This window comes from Leptopilina heterotoma, unplaced genomic scaffold (genome assembly GCF_015476425.1).
Source record: "Leptopilina heterotoma isolate Lh14 unplaced genomic scaffold, ASM1547642v1 Lhet_275, whole genome shotgun sequence".
In the NCBI taxonomy this organism is placed as follows: Eukaryota; Metazoa; Arthropoda; class Insecta; order Hymenoptera; family Figitidae; genus Leptopilina; species Leptopilina heterotoma.
Window position 1 is genome coordinate 416,184 of NW_025110983.1, and position 18,878 is coordinate 435,061.

Sequence of the window (18,878 nt, forward strand, 5' to 3'; positions counted from 1 at the left end):
TCATTAAATATATTCGATACACTCGTAATAATTTTAATGGCTTTCTGAACATAAAATTCTGCGATATTTTAAAAGTACTAAAAAAATCTCGGATGTTAACTTTAGAAGGCAAGATAAAGCATTATTTCTACGTGGCATATTTAGTTTTCAATACGTGGCATCAAATAGAAACATTTTATAAAACAATTTCAATAAGTGCGGACATAATTTATTGTTTTATAAGAAAATGATTCACGTTCTCATTATACTTGTTGTGCTCAATGCTCCATTGATTTATTCACTTGAGGTAAATATTACTATTTTAAATTCTTACTTCTAAAAATCTTCTTTACATCTGTGTAATTAAATGCAATTATTTTGTTTCCTTGACAATAAAATATTTGTAATATAATATTTTGTTTCCAAAGCATATATAAAATATTTGTTAGTAAATATTTTAAGAAACCTTAGTAAAGAGAAATGGGTGTAAATTAGAATTTATTTTGATGTGTTGACAACATTTTTCGACAGCTTGAGGAGAGTATTACTGAACTGGCAATTAATATAAGTATTGACAACATTGACAGAAAATTCACTTTACAATCAGCAAAAGGTTTCTTTGCTGGAAAAGATACAAAAGTATGGTTAGCTAAGAAAAATGGGAATACATTTGAATATACTTTACAAAACGATGTAAGCATAAGATACATAGTTATTTTAATTTTTCTAACATCAATACAGTTAAAATATATGATTTTATTTTCATTTCATTATTTAAAATAATGTTTAATGCAGGTTATGGAAGCAGTGAATGCCAGCTTTCATCTTTATGAAATAGCACCTAAAAAGAGTAAAGAAAATGATGAGGGAAATTCGAAGTTTGTAAGTATTACCTAGGTGTTTGAAATCAAGTACTGAAATCATAATTTAATCACTTCCTTTAGATTAATAATTTCTTTAACAGATTTTATAATAATTCTTATTAAGATTGCGCAGATGTAATTGTTTAACTTTGATAACATTAAGTTATATAAAGTAGTTAGTAAGTGAAATAAAGTTCAGTAAAAATATGCTTTAAGTATACTATGATCTACTTTATTCAGAGTTTTATTATTCATTGACTGTAACAATGCATTACGTCGGTTACAGAATAAAAATCGTTATACTCGTGATGTTTCACCAAAATCACGAAAGAAATCTGCAAACAACAATTTCAAGAATCATCACGTACTTTCCAAACGAGAAATAACCGAACTATCCAACGAGAATAACTTACATGTTTCTGATAAACCCAATGCCACGACAGATGACCAGTCTTCAGAAGCACCAGAAATAGTGTATCCAGAAATATTAGTCTATGTAGACAAAACTCTATTTGAGTATATACTTCAATAATTTCCTTATTCCATATTCAAATATTAAATTTTTTATTATAACATAATAAATTTTTTCAGACATTTTAATAACGATATTGCCAAAACTGTTGCTTACACACTAAATTTTTGGAACGGAGTTGATCTGGAATTTAGAGATTTGGAAAAACCTTTAGTTCGTTTGAACATTGCTGGAATTATTTTGTGTCAGGTACTTTGTTTCTTATCATGAAAAATTTATCAATTAGACAAAACGAAAAAATATTATTTTTATTAGCTACTAAATTCTTTATTTAAAGGACCAAGTTATACCGATGAATAATTTCGTAATAGAAGGTACAAGCTTATTAAACTTTGCTCGATTCATGTATAATACTACTGATCAGTTTGAATTGAAAGAACACTACGATTTTGCTGTTTTATTGGGTACAAATTACAACAGGAATGTGTCTATAAATGATGATTCCATTCAAGGTTTGTAACTTTTTTTTTTTTTTTTTTTTTTTTTTTTTTTTTTTTTTTTTTTCCGTTATGGTATAACATAAAGAAAGAAACATTCTAGGAATCTCATATGAAAAGCGTATTTGTGAAAAGTCTGCTAAGTGTCTAGGAGTGACATCCACAGCAATTGTCACGGATAATACTGCAATGTCTGGAATTGAAGTGGCTGTACATGAATTGGCTAATCTGTAACTACTTTATTGCAGTTGATACCCAGGTGGAAAAGTTAACGTTAGCTAATGCTACCAACGTTAGACTAACGTTAACTAACGTTAGACTAACGTTAGACTAATGTTAACTAATCTGATATCAGTGGTCAAAAAATGTCGTTAGCCTAACGTTAGTCTAACGTTAGTAGCATTAGCTAACGTTAACTTTTCCACCTGGGTTGGGAACGTCCTTTTTTAATATTTAAATTTTCGTTATGGATCCTAGTGGTCAGGTCGAATTGAATAAAAATTACCAGCATAGGATTCAAATGCAATTTTATTTCACTAGATTTGGAGCTTTTTATGAAGGTGATGATGAAGCTTTAAAATCGACTAGACCATGGAAAAAAAGTTGTATGATAAAGGACTTTGGTACATATCCCTTTTCTCAGTGCTCGAAAGAAATGATGTCGTATTTCTTAAGGTTTTGTACTCCTTTTGCATTCACATGCTAATGGAATTAATTTTTAATACTAAAGATTAGCTTTTTAAGACTTTATAAACTAGACAAACATTGATTATAATATATTAAAATTTTGTATTAGTTCAAAAGATGCCAGTTGCCTGTTTAATAATCCAGCTGTAAATAGAACTGATAAACAATTGCTGAGAGTTTTACCTGGAAAATATGTAACATACAATGAACAGTGTCAAAAATTAGGATATGAAAAAGCGTCTGCAGTACGTTTTTCCGTTACTTAAAATTTTGTATTTTTTATCCAAAGACTACTCTATAGTACTCTACAATTCTGTAAAACTCTATATAAATCAATTCTTTTTATTAATTTTAGGTGACTGTAAATATTTGCAAAAGTATAAAATGCTATAACAGCTATAATTATGAGGTTACATCAAAGGCAGTATTGGAAGGAACACCTTGTGCTATAAATAAAGTATAACAAATTTGAAAGACTAAATAACAAATTCATTGAAAAGTAGAAATTTATATAAATTGAATACTTATTAATAAAATTTTAATTAATATTACAACTAAAGTGTAACATAAGGTTAATTAATATTTGTTTTCAATTATAGTACTGCCTTCAGAGAGACTGTGTAGTTGTAGAATTTGACAAAAATGCCGATAACTCAGGTACAAAATTACTATTTCCAAGGTTTCACATGCCTGGAACTAATAAATCTGCTGAAACACAATGCAAGGAAAGAAAAATGAAAAATATTCTTTCTGTAAGTTAATTATAATAATAATGATTCTGGAATATTTTACAACCGTACAATTTTCTTTAGAAATACACTATAATGTTAATAATAATGATTGTATTGAAGAGAAGAGGCAAACTCAAAGGTTGGGCGAGAATAAAAAGTTCCTTAATTTTGTTTTAGTCATACTTCGATTCATGTTTAGTTCATTGTGAGTTTAGAAACAATAAAGGCAAAATTAGAGTACGAAAAATAGAAGCCCAACTTGGAACCTTGTGCAATGCTAATGGCGTAAGAAACATTTAAAAATTTAATTTTCAATAAACATTTAAATAACTTTTATTTTTCTTTAAACTTAAGTTTAAAATGTATGAAAGATGTTTTAAATTTTTTAGTTCTGTAAAAATATGACATGTGTCCAAGATACCGATCCTGTTATATCTACTATTAAAATAAGTTCTGATGATTTAACAACAGAAAAGAATGTTTCAAATATTCTGGGAGGAAATGCAGCAAATAATGATTCTTTTTCGAAGCATTATGCACATGATGAAGATGAAAGTTGGAAAAGAGATACGAAAAAACCAAATGGTCAGTAATTAAATAAAAGTTACCATAAAAACTTTTCAAATAAAATTAAAGTTAAATATCAATTTTATTTCATTAGATGATGAGCCTGCGAAAGAGGTTAATAGAAATTCGGATGATTATGAAAAAGAGAATTTTTCGAATATCGGAGAAATTAAATATGATGATAATTCTTTTTGGAACCATGGTGCAAATTCTGGTGATAAAGCTTTGAAAACTGCTATAAAAGAGTATCCTTCTAAAGTGGGAGAAAATGCAGGAAAGGATGTTGCAAATTGGGGAGAAAATACAGGAAATGATGTTGTAAATTGGGGAGAAAATGCAGGAAAGGATGTTGTAAATTGGGGAGAAAATGCAGGAAAGGATGTTGTAAATTGGGGAGAAAATGCAGGAAAGGATGTTGCAAATTGGGGAGAAAATGCAGGAAAGGATGTTGTAAATTGGGGAGAAAATGCAGGAAAGGATGTTGCAAATTGGGGAGAAAATGCAGGAAAGGATGTTGCAAATTGGGGAGAAAATGCAGGAAAGGATGTTGCAAATTGGGGAGAAAATGCAGGAAAGGATGTTGTAAATTGGGGAGAAAATGCAGGAAAGGATGTTGCAAATTGGGGAGAAAATGCAGGAAATGATGTTGTAAATTGGGGAGAAAATGCAGGAAAGGATGTTGTAAATTGGGGAGAAAATGCAGGAAAGGATGTTGCAAATTGGGGAGAAAATGCAGGAAAGGATGTTGCAAATTGGGGAGAAAATGCAGGAAAGGATGTTGTAAATTGGGGAGAAAATGCAGGAAAGGATGTTGCAAATTGGGGAGAAAATGCAGGAAAGGATGTTGTAAATTGGGGAGAAAATGTTAAAAATAAATTGGGTGACTTTGGAAATTATTTAAATTTTGGTTAAACAAATTGTTGGCTCTTATATATTTTAATTAATTCTGTGCAATTTCGAAGCTTTCAATTAGTTTTCTAATAATGAATGTACAATAAAAAATCGTTCTAAATAAAATAATTAAATTCAAAGTGTAGATAATGTTTCGTTTAAACTTCTTGTCCCCTGTCGACTGTCATTATTGGTCAAAATAAGTTTAGAACAATATAGGATTAAAACATAAAATTTTAATGGATTTCCTTGAAACTTGTTACTCGGAGGTTTTTAGTTTTAACTTTTAAAAAATAATTATTAGATAATAATAATTAATATTTATTTCTTTAAACTCTTACAAAGAATGTTTCATATATTTCATAACCTTTGGTTTCTTTATTCATTAAGCAGAGGTGCCACAATATCCTCGTCGCCCAGGACCTACAAACAAAACCAATGTTTTTTTTAGAAATAAGAAATTTTTTTAATTGTAAAACTAAAAATCCCTTTTTTCTTAACAATTTTTTTCAAAGTATAATTTCTGTTAATTCTATTAATTCATTCTTTGCGCTTCTTCATGTTAGAAGTTAACTTTATCACTGAATACTTTTAATAATTTTTGTATGCAAAAGAAAATTTGAAAAATAAAAGAATAATAAAGAAATACACTTACGAAGAAAACATATTTTTTGAAGGCAACAATCACGATTTCGATCACAAGGTCCGCCAGGCAATGAACATCCTTGTACTGAAGTTAGAAAGAAAATAATGAAAAATCCCAACAAGATTGTAAATATTTGACAATTCATTTTATTCATTTTCGGTGTACTTTAAGAATAATGTTTTTTAGGTAAATTTTGCATGAGCTTTTATACATTGTTGTATCTTTAATTAAACAATTTTATAGGAAAGAAAATTTAATTTTTCATCAATTTTTCCCGCTGATAAGAATAGCGGAATTTACAAACATTTGCACAAAAACCAAGACATAATAATAGTTGAAAAAGAAATAAACAAAGTTTTTATAATTACAGACTTAATTGATAAGTTGGAAATAAAGAAAAACAAAGTTAGTATATATATCAAAGAGAAATAAAGATAATGAAAACATTTTTTATTTCAATATTTGAGGAAAAAATAAAATACTACTGATTTTCATTTTAAAATTTAAAATATTATATATTATAAATTTAATAATAAATATACAAAATAGTATTAAATATTTATTTTTTGTTAAAAAACATACAAAGTTTAGATTAAAAATTACATTTTTTAATCTTAATTTTTCTGAATATAAGACTTCGCACTCGATAATTAGTTTTAAAAAAGTATCAAATAGTAGCTTTTAAACTAAAAAATGTAGTAAAGAAGCAGCTATCGAAAAATTAAACTTGACGAGCAAAAAAACTCGTTTTAGACACTTGACAAAACTGACAAGAATTCCATTCTATATTTTATTTTCCTGACTTTTTCCTAATTTTCATCAAAAATATTTACTTCTTTCTCATCCTGATGCTAATAATTATTGAATTCCTGCGACGAATTTTTTTATTCATGAAAGAATTTAAATATTTATAAAAATAATTTAATTCTTGCAATAAATTTTATAAAAAATTTTAAATAATTGATTTTTTTCGACTAATTTTATGCAAATTCGAATTTAAATAATTGAATTCCTGAGAAATTTTTATTATTCATGCAAAAAGAATTGAATTCTTACGAAGATTTTTACAAAAAAATTTTTAAATAATTGAATTCGGTTTGGAAATTTTATAAAATAGTAGATATTGGAAATTATTGAATTGAGAAAAGTTTTTAAAAATAGTTAAATTTTACAAAAAATTCTATTAAAAATTAAAAATTTTTGAGAATAATTGAATCTCTGTGTGAAATTTTATTAAATTTTTTTGAAAATAATTGAATTCCTAAAAAGAATTTTATTATTTATGAAAATAATTGAATTCTTGCGAAAAATTTTGTTAGAATGTTTTAAAATAATTGAATTTCCAAGAAAAATGTCATTATTAGTGCGAAAATAACTGTATTATAGTAAAGAATATTGTTATTTATAAAAATAATTGAATTTTGCAAAAAATTTTATTAAAATGCCGCAAAATAATTGAATTTTCGGAAATAATTTTGTTATTTATCTTTAATAATTGAATTCCTTCGAAGAATAATTTATGTGAATAATTAAATTCTAGGGAAGAATTTTATTAAAATCCAAAAGAATAATTGAATTATTTTAAATAAATGTAATTAAAATTGTATTTAAATAATTGATTTTTTTAATTTTATTAAAATATTTAAACATAATTGAATTCCTGTTAAAACTTTTAATATTTTTTTAAACAATTAATTTTTTCGAGGAATTGAAATGAAATTTTCTTCAACAATTACATTTTTCGAGCAATTCCTGTGAAATTATGTTAAAAATAAATGAAATATATCCTTCGATGAATTTTATTATTTACGAAAATAGTTGAACAGTTGCAAAGAATTTTATGAAAATTTTTCAAAATTAATTGAATTCCTGAGAAGAATTTTATTATTTTTGAAACTAATTGAATTATTACGAAAAAATTTATTCAACTTTTTAAAAAGAATTGAATTTCTGTGAAATATTTTGTTATTTTTGAAAATAATTGAATTTTTGCTGACGGTTTTATTTGAATTTTTTAAAATAATTGAATTTCCAAGAAAAAATTTATTACATTTAAAAATAATTGAATTCTTTTGATGAATATTGTTATTTATGAAAACAATTGAATTTTGCAAGGAATTTTATTAAAACGCCTCAGAATAATTGAATTTTTGGAAATAATTTTGTTATTTACCGACATAATTGAATTCTTGGAAAGAATTTTATTAAATTCTAAAAAAATAATTGAATTCTTTTAAAAAATTTTCAAAAGTTTTTATTACAAATTGTATATAAAATAATTGATTTCCTTCGAATAATTTTATTACAATATTTGAAAATACTGAATTCCTGTAAAAAATTCTAATATTTTTGTAAATAATTGAATTTTGCCGAAGAATTTTAGAAAAACATTTTTTTTTAAATAATTGATTTTTTCGAGGAATTGAAATTAAATTTTTCAGCATAATTACATTTTTCGAGCAATTCCTGTAAAATTGTATTAAAAATACTTGAAATCCTGCGATGAATTTTGTTATTTATTAAAATAATGGAATTCTTGCTTAGAATTTTATTAAAATTTTAAAAAATAATTGAATATTGCGAAAAATTTTATTAAAATATTTAAAAAAGAATTGAATTCCAATGGAAAATTTTGTTATTTTTTGGAAAATAATTGAATTCATAAACATTGTTTTAAATAATAATTTTCTTGAAATATAATAAATATTATGAAAATTATATTTTAAATATAATTGAATTCTTGTGAAAAATTTTATTTGTAAAAATAATTAAAATTTTTCAATTAATTAATATAAAATAGTTAAAATTTTTATTGTAAACTGGAGATATTTGAAATGATAAATAACAGTTGTACCAAAAAAGTTTTGTAAATTTTTTTATATTTCACAAGACAATATAATTAAAAAATGTTTACACTTTTACGTACGTGGATAAAAATTTTCTTTTTTAAAATTTTAAGTAATAATATTGAACTGAAATCTTATTAATACTTAAAAATTACTGAACTTTATTTATAAACATGATTCTTATTTGTAATTGAATAGGAAACGAGCTATCGTGTTATAAACAAAAAAAAATATTTCTAATTTTTTTTTAGAATCTACGTTGAATCTTTAATTTTTCTTTCTGTTTAACGTTCCCTCTCTTGTATGATAAAATAAATTACCATATAGTTCCCTATTAGTAGTATTAAATTTTTGATAAACATCTCGATTTTCCTCCGTAACATTGACTAATTGAACAAATGCCTGTTTAGTTCCAACAGTTCTGAGTTCAGCTAATTTATTACCGTAGGTAAGAATAAATCTAAAACCATAATAAGTACTTGGTTTACCATAAAATCTTTTGAGGTACACTTTAAAATTATTTACCACACTAACTTCATCGGCCGTTCTGTTCACAATTTGTGTCTTTACAGTAAAATTACGTGACAACGATTCGTACGAAATGAAAAAATGCGTCTCAATTTTGTGCAATAAATCATTCATTGCTTCTAAACCTCTAACGTTCATTGAATTAACAATATCAAAACCACGATCAATAACTGGAAATCTAGGTATGCTTATTGTTAAGTTTCGAACAAATTTCATACTCTCAGGTTGTTGCCAAAGAAATTTTTCTTTTAACAACGCAGTTAGCATTGATCGTTTCAGGGCAAATGTTCTCAAAGTAATGCCAAATTGATTTAGTAGTGTTCGAGTTGAAGGTGTTATAAATTGATGAAGAATGAACGGAATTTGTAATTTTTGAAAAATGAATGTACCATTCACGGGACAATTGTTTGAGGAACTTTGTGGATTTCCTTGAATAAGACCCGCTAAGCATGGTAGAAATGATGATAAGCAATGTTTTCGTTTGCCTCGTGCTTCGGTGTAAAGTTTCTCAAAATTTACCAGCTTTTCCCTAGTTAGGGGAAATGTATTTAAAAAATTACTATTGAAAATCGTTGACGATGATTTATTGCAGAAGGTAAAGATTTTTCCGTTTACTTTCATTGACATCAGACTAAAATCTCGGGTGATATTTTTATCAACAGAAAGTGAATCATTTTTGTTCAAAATATCCTCACTGTTGTATAAAGAATCATCATTATTCAAAAAATCATTATTTGTAGCATCATCAGTATTATTTCTCCATTTCTCTTCTAATGAATCATTAACTTCACTGAACTGCACATCCTTAACGTGACGATAGTATTTAATCAAAAATTCCGAAAATTTCTGATAATAAACTTTATCTAAATCAAATAATAATCTTTCTTCCCCAGCATTATTAAAACAGGTATAATTAGCCGAATTGTTCATAAAAATATCGACTTCCACTTCCAAACGTTCCACGTACTTTGATCCACAATTTATAACGATTTCCTTACCGGCAAGTGCTCTACGATCGTAAAAGTCAAATGCTGCCAAATAGTATTGAAAATTCGGATCAATATCAAGTGCTTGTTGTACACCAACAATTCGATTTCGTAAATGATCGAATAGTTGATCATAAGCTTTCTTCCAATGTTCCCGACTATTGACAATATCTTTCATATTCAAATTTTTTAATTCCTCCTTTGAATGATGAACATATAGTAAAAATGCCGGAAGGGCGAAAATTTGTAAAGCCTCCTTCTCAACATCACCCTCAATGACCAATTGCTCAATTGCAACTCCAATTTCAACACAATCATCAAACACATAATCATCACCACTAGCAATATCCTTAGTTATTGAATTTAAATTAAAAAAATAACTTCGTTTTTCCATTATTATATCAGGATTATTGTACAACGTCCAACCAGCCTGCGCGTAGATAAAATTCACCGAATCCAATGTTAGATATTTTTTTGTTTTCGGAAATAGTGGTAATAATGTTCCATTGAATATTTTTAGAAATAAATCATCATCGAGTTCAACTTTATCATTATTGTTCAGTGTTAAATTCTTCAAAGTTCCATGTGCTTTATTTAGAATAGTATTAATGTTCAGTGTATTCGATGAGCGTACGATTTCACCCAAAAATCCGTAGATATTACCGAATTTTTTAAAAACCGTCGAATAGACAATATAGTCGAACATTAGTGAAATATAATCTGGATCTAGATTTTCATATGAATATTCACCATATAAATCACTGCCAGCTATGATTTTTCGAATTAGATCCATACGATCATCATAGTGGGTCTCCTCATCTTCCCAAAAGAATGCATTAAATGAATTTAATATCGCAAATTGACTGAGTCTGGGACCAACTAATTGATTTATGGCACCTAAATAACGTCCAATTCGAGTGACATACGTGTAAACGGATATCATTTGTATCGTATCCATCGGAGTCGCAAATGTAAAAGTCTCCATTGTTAATCTTGGTACGAAACTTTTCACTGAAAAAAAAAAATTTTTAACCCTTTTCAAATATTTTCGAATTTTTTTTTTTACCCCCCCTAGGGTAACACTAAAACCTTAAGGGAAATTTTACTCCTACTCGTTGGCAAAATCTATAAATACTAAAAAAAAATAATATGAGAAGAAACTAAAAAAATATTCTATTTTGAAAAAATTATTCTAATATAAAACAAAACTGTAATTATAAAATAAACAAAAACGGATGTAAAGAGTAGTCAAACAATAAAGTAAAAATATTTTTAAAAAGGTAAAAAATGTTACTAGTGTTCTTAAATCTACTATAGTCACTAATTTCTGATTTTGTTAAAAGAACAACGAAAAAAAAATTCAGAATACTTTTATACTATAATTAATGGCTTTTAAAATTCCTAAACGATAATTTATTACTAAAATGAGAATAGAGTAGAAGTACTCACAGAATAAACTGAAACAACCAATTAGAATTAAATTTATTGACTTCAAAATATAATTTTTAAGAATATTTTTTCATTTTTAAAAAATAGTTTTCAGCACGAGTAGTTATATTAGTACTTTAAATATATATATAATATATATGTCATATTTATACTAGCAGATAAGAAAAAAATTGTTTTGCAATTGTTATACATATTCGTTTTTATTCTATTCTAATAGTGAATCAACATTTGTCTTACCAATATTTCGAATTTCGTTATTATAATATGACATATGTCAAAAAACGTGCACATTAATTAATATTAATGTTTATATAACCTTCTATTAATAATTATACTTGAAATTAAAGTTTTCCAATGATAAAATTTATAAAAAAGAATTTTTTTCAGGTCTGGGAATAAAAACCATTTTACCCCCTTTTTTTAATAGCGAATCTATAAATATTTTTTATTAACATTCTTGTATAATTTTGAAAAAGTAATAATTAAAATAATTATAATAATTTCGCAGTTGTCACGTCTGTTTCGTGGAAAAAAGACAAAATATTCTAAAAATTGCTTGAAATTCGTTAAACTGGGGTTTTTCGGGTCGCTAATTACGAATTCGATGTCACATTTACAAAATACAAAATGGTGGATCCAATATGGTGGACAGATTTTCAACAATTCCCCAAATGTCATTTGACCGAACTGTCATTTTACCGAATTGCATTTATCCGAGCAGTTATTTTAACGAAATGTCACTTTTGCGAAACGTCATTTTTACGAATTGCCACTTTTGCGAAAAGTCATTTTTGCGAAATATAATTTTTACTAATTGTCATTCCTACAAATCGTTATTGTTCCGAAATGTCATTTTTTCGAATTGTCATTTTTACGAAATGTCACTTTTGTAAATCGACAATTTTACGAATTGTCACTTTGGCGAAAAGTCATTTTTACGAATAGTTATTGTTCCGAAATGTCATTTTTGCGAAACGCCATTTTTACGAATTGCCACTTATGCGAAAAGTCATTTTTGCGAAATATAATTTTTACTAATTGTCATTTCTACAAATCGTTATTGTTCCGAACTGTCATTTTTTCGAATTGTCATTTTTACGAAATGTCACTTTTGTAAATCGACAATTTTACGAATTGTCACTTTGGCGAAAAGTCATTTTTACGAATAGTTATTGTTCCGAAATGTGATTTTTGCGAATTGTCATTTTTGCGAATCGACATTTTTACGAATTGTCACTTTTGCGAAAAGTCATTTTTTCGAATTGTCATTTATGCGAACTGACATTTTTTCGAATTATCATTTTTACGAATTGGCATTTTTACGAAATGTCACTTTTGTGAATCACCATTTTTACGAATTGACACTTTTCCGAAAAGTCATTTTTTCGAAATATAATTTTCACTAATTGTCATTCTTACAAATCGTTATTGTTCCGAAATGTCATTTTTTCGAATTTCCATTTTTACGAAATGTCATTTTTGCAAATTGCCATTTTTACGAATTGCCACTTTTGCGAAAAGTCATTTTTTCGAATTGTCATTTTTCCGAATTGTCATTTTTTCAAATTGTCATTTGTTATGAAATGTCACTGTTGCGAATTGTCATTTTTTCAAAAATTGCTATTGTAAATCTATATATGCATACAAGTTTACTATAGCAATTTTCTCATAAATGACAATTTGCAACAGTGACATTTCGTGAAAATGACAATTTGAAAAAATGACAGTTCGCATAAATGACAATTCGTAAAAAAGACAATTCGCAAAAATGACTTTTCGCAAAAGTGACAATTCGTAAAAACAGTAATTCACAAAAGTGACAATTCGTTAAAATGACAATTCGAAAAAATGTCAGTTCCAATAAATGACAATTCGCAAAAATGACTTTTCGCAAAAGTGACAATTCGTAAAAATGTCAATTCGCAAAAAATGATATTTCGTAAAAATGACAATTCGAAAAAATGGCAGTTCCAATAAATGTGAATTCGCAAAAATGACTTTTCGCAAAAGTGGCAATTCGTAAAAATGTCAATTCGCAAAAATGATATTTCGTAAAAATGACAATTCGAAAAAATGGCAGTTCGTAAAAATGACAATTCGTAAAAATGATATTTCGCAAAAATGACTTTTCGCAAAAGTGGCAATTCGTAAAAATGTCAATTCGCAAAAATGATATTTCGTAAAAATGACAATTCGAAAAAATGTCAGTTCGTAAAAATGACAATTCGTAAAAATGATATTTCGCAAAAATGACTTTTCGCAAAAGTGACAATTCGTTAAAATGACAGTTCGGTAAAATGCCATTTGGGGAATAATCATGTGCCTCTTAGATTTACAAAATTCAAAATGGCGGATCAAATATGTCTTAATTTTTATATTTTAACTCTGGACTAAAAAAATAATGATAAAATTGCAAATAATAATATTTCAAACAACTTTTTTTCATAAAGTATACTCGATAGAGTTGTAATACTTTTATTGGCATACTGAACATGAAATTCTGCGATTTTACCAATGTACTATAAAATTTCGGTTGTTAACTTGGGAAAGCAAGATAAAGCATTATTTCTGCGTGGCATATTCTGTTTTCAATACGTGGCATCAAAAAAAAAGAAACATTTTATAAAACTAATTCAATAAGTGCGGGCATAATTTATTGTTTTATAAGAAAATGATTCACGTCCTTATTATGCTTGTTGTGCTCAATGCTCCACTGATTTATTCGCTTGAGGTAAATATTACTATTTTTAAATTCTCCATGTATTTATTTATTTTATTTATTAGATTAAGTTACAATTTCTCGAAACTTATGAGTACACCCAAAATTTTCGAAGAAAGTCATTAAAAATTTATTTCTTCCAAATTTTGAAAATTCTAATCGTCTGAAAATTACATGAGTTCCAGTAGAGACTAAGCCCTACACATTTCTTAATAAAAAAAAAAAAAAAATTTTGGGAAAAAGTCGATCTTTGAATAAGATTTGAATATTTATCTTGTTTTTGAAATTTTATTTTTCAATTTACATTTTTTTTCTTTACAAGTCAAACATCACTATACCTGTAAAGTCTTCAGCTACTGCAAATGTCACTGTAGATTTTGAGCCTGCAAAGGAAAGAGATATGAATGCTTCTAAGTTGGAAGGAAGTGCAGGAAATAATGTTTCACAATGGACGCAAAATGCAGGAAAGGATGTTACAAAATGGGTGAAAAATGCAGGAAATGATGTTTCACAATGGACGCAAAATACAGGAAAGGATGTTACAAAATGGATGAAAAGTGCAGGAAATGATGTTTCACAATGGACGGAAAAAACAGCTCATGATGTTGCAAGTTGGGGAAAAAATGTTAAAGATAAATTGTCTGAGTTTGGGAAAAAGTTGAATATACTTTCTTAAACAAATTGTTGGCTCTTATATATTTTAAATTTTTAATTAAATCTGTTCAATTTCAAAGCTTTCAATTTAGTTTTCTGATAATGAATATGTACAATAAAAAATCGTTCTAACAAAAATAATTAAATTCGATGTGTAGATAATGTTTCGTTTAAACCTCTTGCTCCCTGTCGACTGACGTTATTTGTCAAAATATTGTTATTATCAGGATTAAAACATGAAATTTTATTGGATCTCTTTGAAACACAAATATGAAAAAAAGTTCTATTTATTTTTTTTTTGATCTTACATATTTTAATTAAATCCAAAATTTCTATTTCTTTGTGGATTGTGTTCTTAAAATAAGTCATTTTTGATTTAGTTGCAAAACATCATTCATGAATTTAACTACTTTGATATTATTTTCAGAAATATCAAATTCGTTAAGGTCAATTGTTTCAATTGCTTCAATTGTTTCCAGAAATGTACGGAATTCACTTAATACAAAAGAGACAATTGACAAACATAAACTTTCATAATGAAGAATATCTTCAGTCAATCCCAAATAATTCTCCACATTATTCTTCGTTTTTTCGATAATAATTTTAGCAGTTGAGAAAAAATTCACCACATCATGGAAGAATTGAATTTGAATGAAATTTTTTGAAGTATAATTCAAATTATTATTCAAATTCAAAGCATTATTATGACACGATTCAAATTGTTCATTTTCAATAGTCATTTGGACAAAATTTTTTGTCTCCTTTGCAATATATTTTGCTTGTCGTTCATTGTCAGTTGATAGAATTAATTTATAGTTGTTAATCACTATTATTGAATTTTTCATTTCTAAAAGAATTGAATGAAATAATTTTCTTAATTCTGAATTGTTTGAAGTGCATTTAATGTTTGAGTAGAATTTTTCCATTAAATAAGCCGCATAGTTGATAATATTTAAAGTATATTGACCAATTGGAATTCTACTTTCATACAGTTCTCTTCTCCGATTCTCCTGAAAAATATATTTTCATTTTTAATAAAAAAAATTTTATTGAAAAAAAATTTTTTTTAAACTTACCGTTTCTGTAAATTTATTTACAATCTTCTGTAGATTTTGCATTTCATAAAAAATTTCAAAGTCTGTTTCTTTATTCCTTTCGATGATATTGAATAATTCGTTTGTCGAATTATAAATAAAAATTGCAAATCTCTTTGTACTTTCTATGGAAAATGTGTAATGCGATTCCTTTAATGTTCTGAATGTATTAATGATTTTATCCGTAATTTCACTAAATTTTTTCAAAAGTGCCGATAAATTGTGTAAAATTTTCATAACATTAGTCCTTTTACTGGTTAGCGTTACTTCGTTGTCATAACTAATAAAATTCTCCATATAATCATTATAAGTATTGACAATTTTAAGAAATCCGGTTTCAATATTTTTCTGATAGTCATCATTGATGCTTTTTGTGGTAGAATTTTTTAAAATTTGAACAAAATTTTTTGTTGAAGTAAAAAAAATTTCTAGGCTTGCTGCAGATATATTTAAGTAATTGTCTTGATTTTTTGAAAATTTCACTGAATTCCTTAATTGTGTCACTAAATTATAAACTATTCGACAAGTTTCTTTATAAATTTTACTAATTTCAATGATATTTTTTATTGGACTTTTCATTATTTCCTCCTGTTAATAAAATCAAAATTAAGTGATTTTAAATTTAATAATAAAATTATTTGCGATAATAATATTTTCGTATTAGAAATAAATTTCTATTTACCTCTTCAACAACAGGTTTTACGTAATTTCTCAAACTCGAGAAATTTTCATTACTCCCAGAAGAATCTATACTCTCTATATTTTCAGTTTTCTATAAAAATAAAAAAAAAAAATTCAAAATCATTGTTAAAATAAAAATTTTGAAAACGTAGAATTTCATAAAAGTAGAATATTATTTCTTACAAATTTTCTTTTTTGCTTCAAAGTATTTTCCAAGTGCTGCAAAATTCTTTCAATAAATTCAACAATTTTTAAATCCTCTTCATTGATATTTAATTTTTTATCTCGAACAGTCATTAGATGAATGTACAATTCATTCATTAATTTTGATGTCATTGACATCGAAATATTTTCAATGTCAAAATTATTTGCTTCAATTTCATTGAAATTTTGGACGTATTTTTTTATTTCATACGTGATGGAATTTATTTTTAAAAAACAATTTTTGACAAAATGAAAAAATTTCACTTTTTTATTTTCTTCTAAATAATTTTCGTTATTTATGAGAATATATGATGGTTTTATTATTTCTTTTTCTTTGTACTCAAGATAAATATCTTTTGCACTTTCTGAAAAATATTCAGCTTCGTTAAGTGTAGTTGCTTCGAATGTACTTTTATAATAATTATTCACCATAATCGACATTGAAAGTTTATAAATAAGGGACTCGAAGAGTTTGTTAATTATTGTAAATTCACCAAAAGTACCATTCATAATGTTTGAATAAAAATTTTCAGCAAAAATAACATTTTTTGTCGATATATTGTAAGCATAGTCGCCGGTTATATTTTTTAAATCGTAAAGAATCTTTCCTTCCTCCTAAAAGTTAAATTTATGTAATTTTTTTTTTTTTTTTTTTTATTTAATGGAAAATTTTTTAAAACTGGATTTTCTTTTACCTGAATATCATCCTTTCCGTTTACGTCACCAATTAAAAATAATGTGAAAATACACAGAAGTCGAGAAAAACTTATTTTTTGTAATGATTTCATTATTTTAAAACTAAAAGTAAGAGCGAATTTTACAAAGTCTACATTTTTTTTAAATACGTGACAATAATACTCGACACAATATTTTTCTCTTATCTTTAGATATTTATTGGCATCTTTTTGTCTAATGATATATTTAACGACTGACAATAAAAGAATATTTATCATTAAAAGAAATAAAATCTTTTTAAAGTTTACTTCTGATTTCAATATCAATTTCATGAATTTAATAAAAAAAAAAAAAATTTCATGAATCGAATAATTTCTGTCGAATAAATTTTTAAAAGAATAAAATTTTTAACACTATAATATTTATGAAAACTTCTCTATTGATATTAATGAAGAAAATTTTATTTATAGAATAATAAACATTCAACTTATTCTTTTTTTAGGGTAAAAAAAAACTTTAAAGAAGCTTTCGATTTATATTTGAAAAGAAATTTACATTTCAAATAAAAAATATAAAAATCAGGAAGAATGTAATTTCTTTCACCTGTTTATTTGCGTTTCGTTGAAACTTTGAAAAAGAATTTGTTCAAATGCAGTTAAACCGATTGCGTTTATAGAAAACTGTTTTTGTTAAACTAAACATAATAATGTCAAATTTTTTTTTATGTCAAACTTTTTAAATTTTAGTAATTTTTAACAACAATTCAATAATTTTTTTTTTTTTTAAATAAATTCCTTGAAAAATGCAATTATTATTTATTAAAAATTTTATTAAAACTTGAGGAAAGAATTCAATTTTAAGAAACATTCAATTATTCAAATAAAACAATAAAATTCGTTGCAATAATTCAAATATTTTCATAAATAACATTTTCAAAAATTTTCAAGTAATTTTGCAGAAGAATTCAATTAACTTGATAAACAACAAAATCGCATAAATTCTTCCCATAAAATCAATTGTTCTAAGGAATTTTGATAAAATTTTTTTCCAAAATTCAATTATTTTGATAAATATCAAAAATTTATCACAAGAATTCAATTCTTTTGAAAAGTAATTAAATACTTTGCAGAAATTAAATTATTTTCAAAAATTTTTTTAAAATCTTCTCAGAAATTCAATTATTTTAAAAAAATTTAATAAAATTCTTCTCAGAAATTCAATTATTTTTAAAAATTTTGATAAAATTTGATGCAAGAATTCAATTACTTTCATAAATAATTAAATTTTTACAGGAATTCAATTATGTTGAAAAGTTTTAATTATATTCGTTTTAAAAATTCAATTATTTTCATAAATAATAAAAGTTTTAAAGGAATTCAATTATTTAAAAAGTTTTTATCAAAATATTCTTAAGAATTCAATTATTTTTACAAATTATAAAAATCTCAGAAATTCAATTAGTTTAAAAAAATTTAATAAAATTCTATGTGAAAATTCAATTATTCACATAATTCTTCCCATAAAATAAATTATTCTAAGGAATTTCAATAAAAGTCTTTACCAAAATTCAATTATTTTGATTAATATCAAAATATTCATCAGAAGAATTCAATTCTTTTGAAAAGTAATTAAAATACTTTGCAGAAATTGAATTATTTTCAAATTTTTTTTTGAAATTCTCGTCAAGAATTAAATTATCTTTATAAATA

At 25.4% G+C, this 18,878-nt stretch overlaps 4 protein-coding genes and 1 long non-coding RNA gene across 6 annotated transcripts; 2 read left to right on the forward strand and 3 right to left on the reverse strand.

Moving 5' to 3' along the window:
* Positions 1-125: 125 nt before the first annotated feature.
* On the forward strand, positions 126-4,832 carry LOC122503997. Its single transcript, XM_043614817.1, has 14 exons — positions 126-286; positions 511-672; positions 775-861; positions 1,129-1,358; positions 1,434-1,563; positions 1,652-1,826; positions 1,915-2,041; positions 2,352-2,486; positions 2,608-2,743; positions 2,854-2,955; positions 3,098-3,250; positions 3,407-3,514; positions 3,619-3,814; positions 3,891-4,832. Exons 1-14 carry the CDS (start codon positions 227-229, stop codon positions 4,706-4,708), a joined length of 2,619 nt encoding a protein of 872 aa, XP_043470752.1. The 5' UTR covers positions 126-226; the 3' UTR covers positions 4,709-4,832.
* Positions 4,833-4,987: 155 nt separating this feature from the next.
* LOC122503998 lies at positions 4,988-5,646 on the reverse strand. The gene is made up of 2 exons (XR_006301793.1): positions 5,343-5,646; positions 4,988-5,110 (listed from the first exon to the last, which is right to left on the reverse strand). It is a non-coding gene; the product is annotated as an uncharacterized LOC122503998 (long non-coding RNA).
* Positions 5,647-8,265: 2,619 nt separating this feature from the next.
* Positions 8,266-11,723, reverse strand: LOC122503980. 2 transcript variants are annotated; one of them, XM_043614792.1, is made up of 3 exons: positions 11,380-11,723; positions 11,143-11,150; positions 8,266-10,704 (listed from the first exon to the last, which is right to left on the reverse strand). In XM_043614792.1, the coding sequence occupies exon 3, from the start codon at positions 10,676-10,678 to the stop codon at positions 8,447-8,449; it is 2,232 nt and encodes a 743-aa protein (XP_043470727.1). In that variant the 5' UTR covers positions 10,679-10,704; positions 11,143-11,150; positions 11,380-11,723; the 3' UTR covers positions 8,266-8,446. The 2 variants fall into 2 exon arrangements, with proteins under 2 accessions (XP_043470727.1, XP_043470725.1); XM_043614790.1 differs by lacking the exon at positions 11,380-11,723 and having other exon boundaries at positions 11,143-11,264.
* A 1,976-nt stretch (positions 11,724-13,699) lies between these two features.
* Positions 13,700-14,661, forward strand: LOC122504006. The gene is made up of 2 exons (XM_043614825.1): positions 13,700-13,873; positions 14,184-14,661. The coding sequence occupies exons 1-2, from the start codon at positions 13,814-13,816 to the stop codon at positions 14,535-14,537; spliced, it is 414 nt and encodes a 137-aa protein (XP_043470760.1). The 5' UTR covers positions 13,700-13,813; the 3' UTR covers positions 14,538-14,661.
* Positions 14,662-14,786: 125 nt separating this feature from the next.
* LOC122504005 (uncharacterized protein PFB0145c-like) lies at positions 14,787-17,400 on the reverse strand. Its single transcript, XM_043614824.1, has 5 exons — positions 17,190-17,400; positions 16,474-17,109; positions 16,292-16,381; positions 15,592-16,197; positions 14,787-15,525 (listed from the first exon to the last, which is right to left on the reverse strand). Exons 1-5 carry the CDS (start codon positions 17,280-17,282, stop codon positions 14,881-14,883), a joined length of 2,070 nt encoding a protein of 689 aa, XP_043470759.1. The 5' UTR covers positions 17,283-17,400; the 3' UTR covers positions 14,787-14,880.
* Between the last annotated feature and the right edge of the window lie 1,478 nt (positions 17,401-18,878).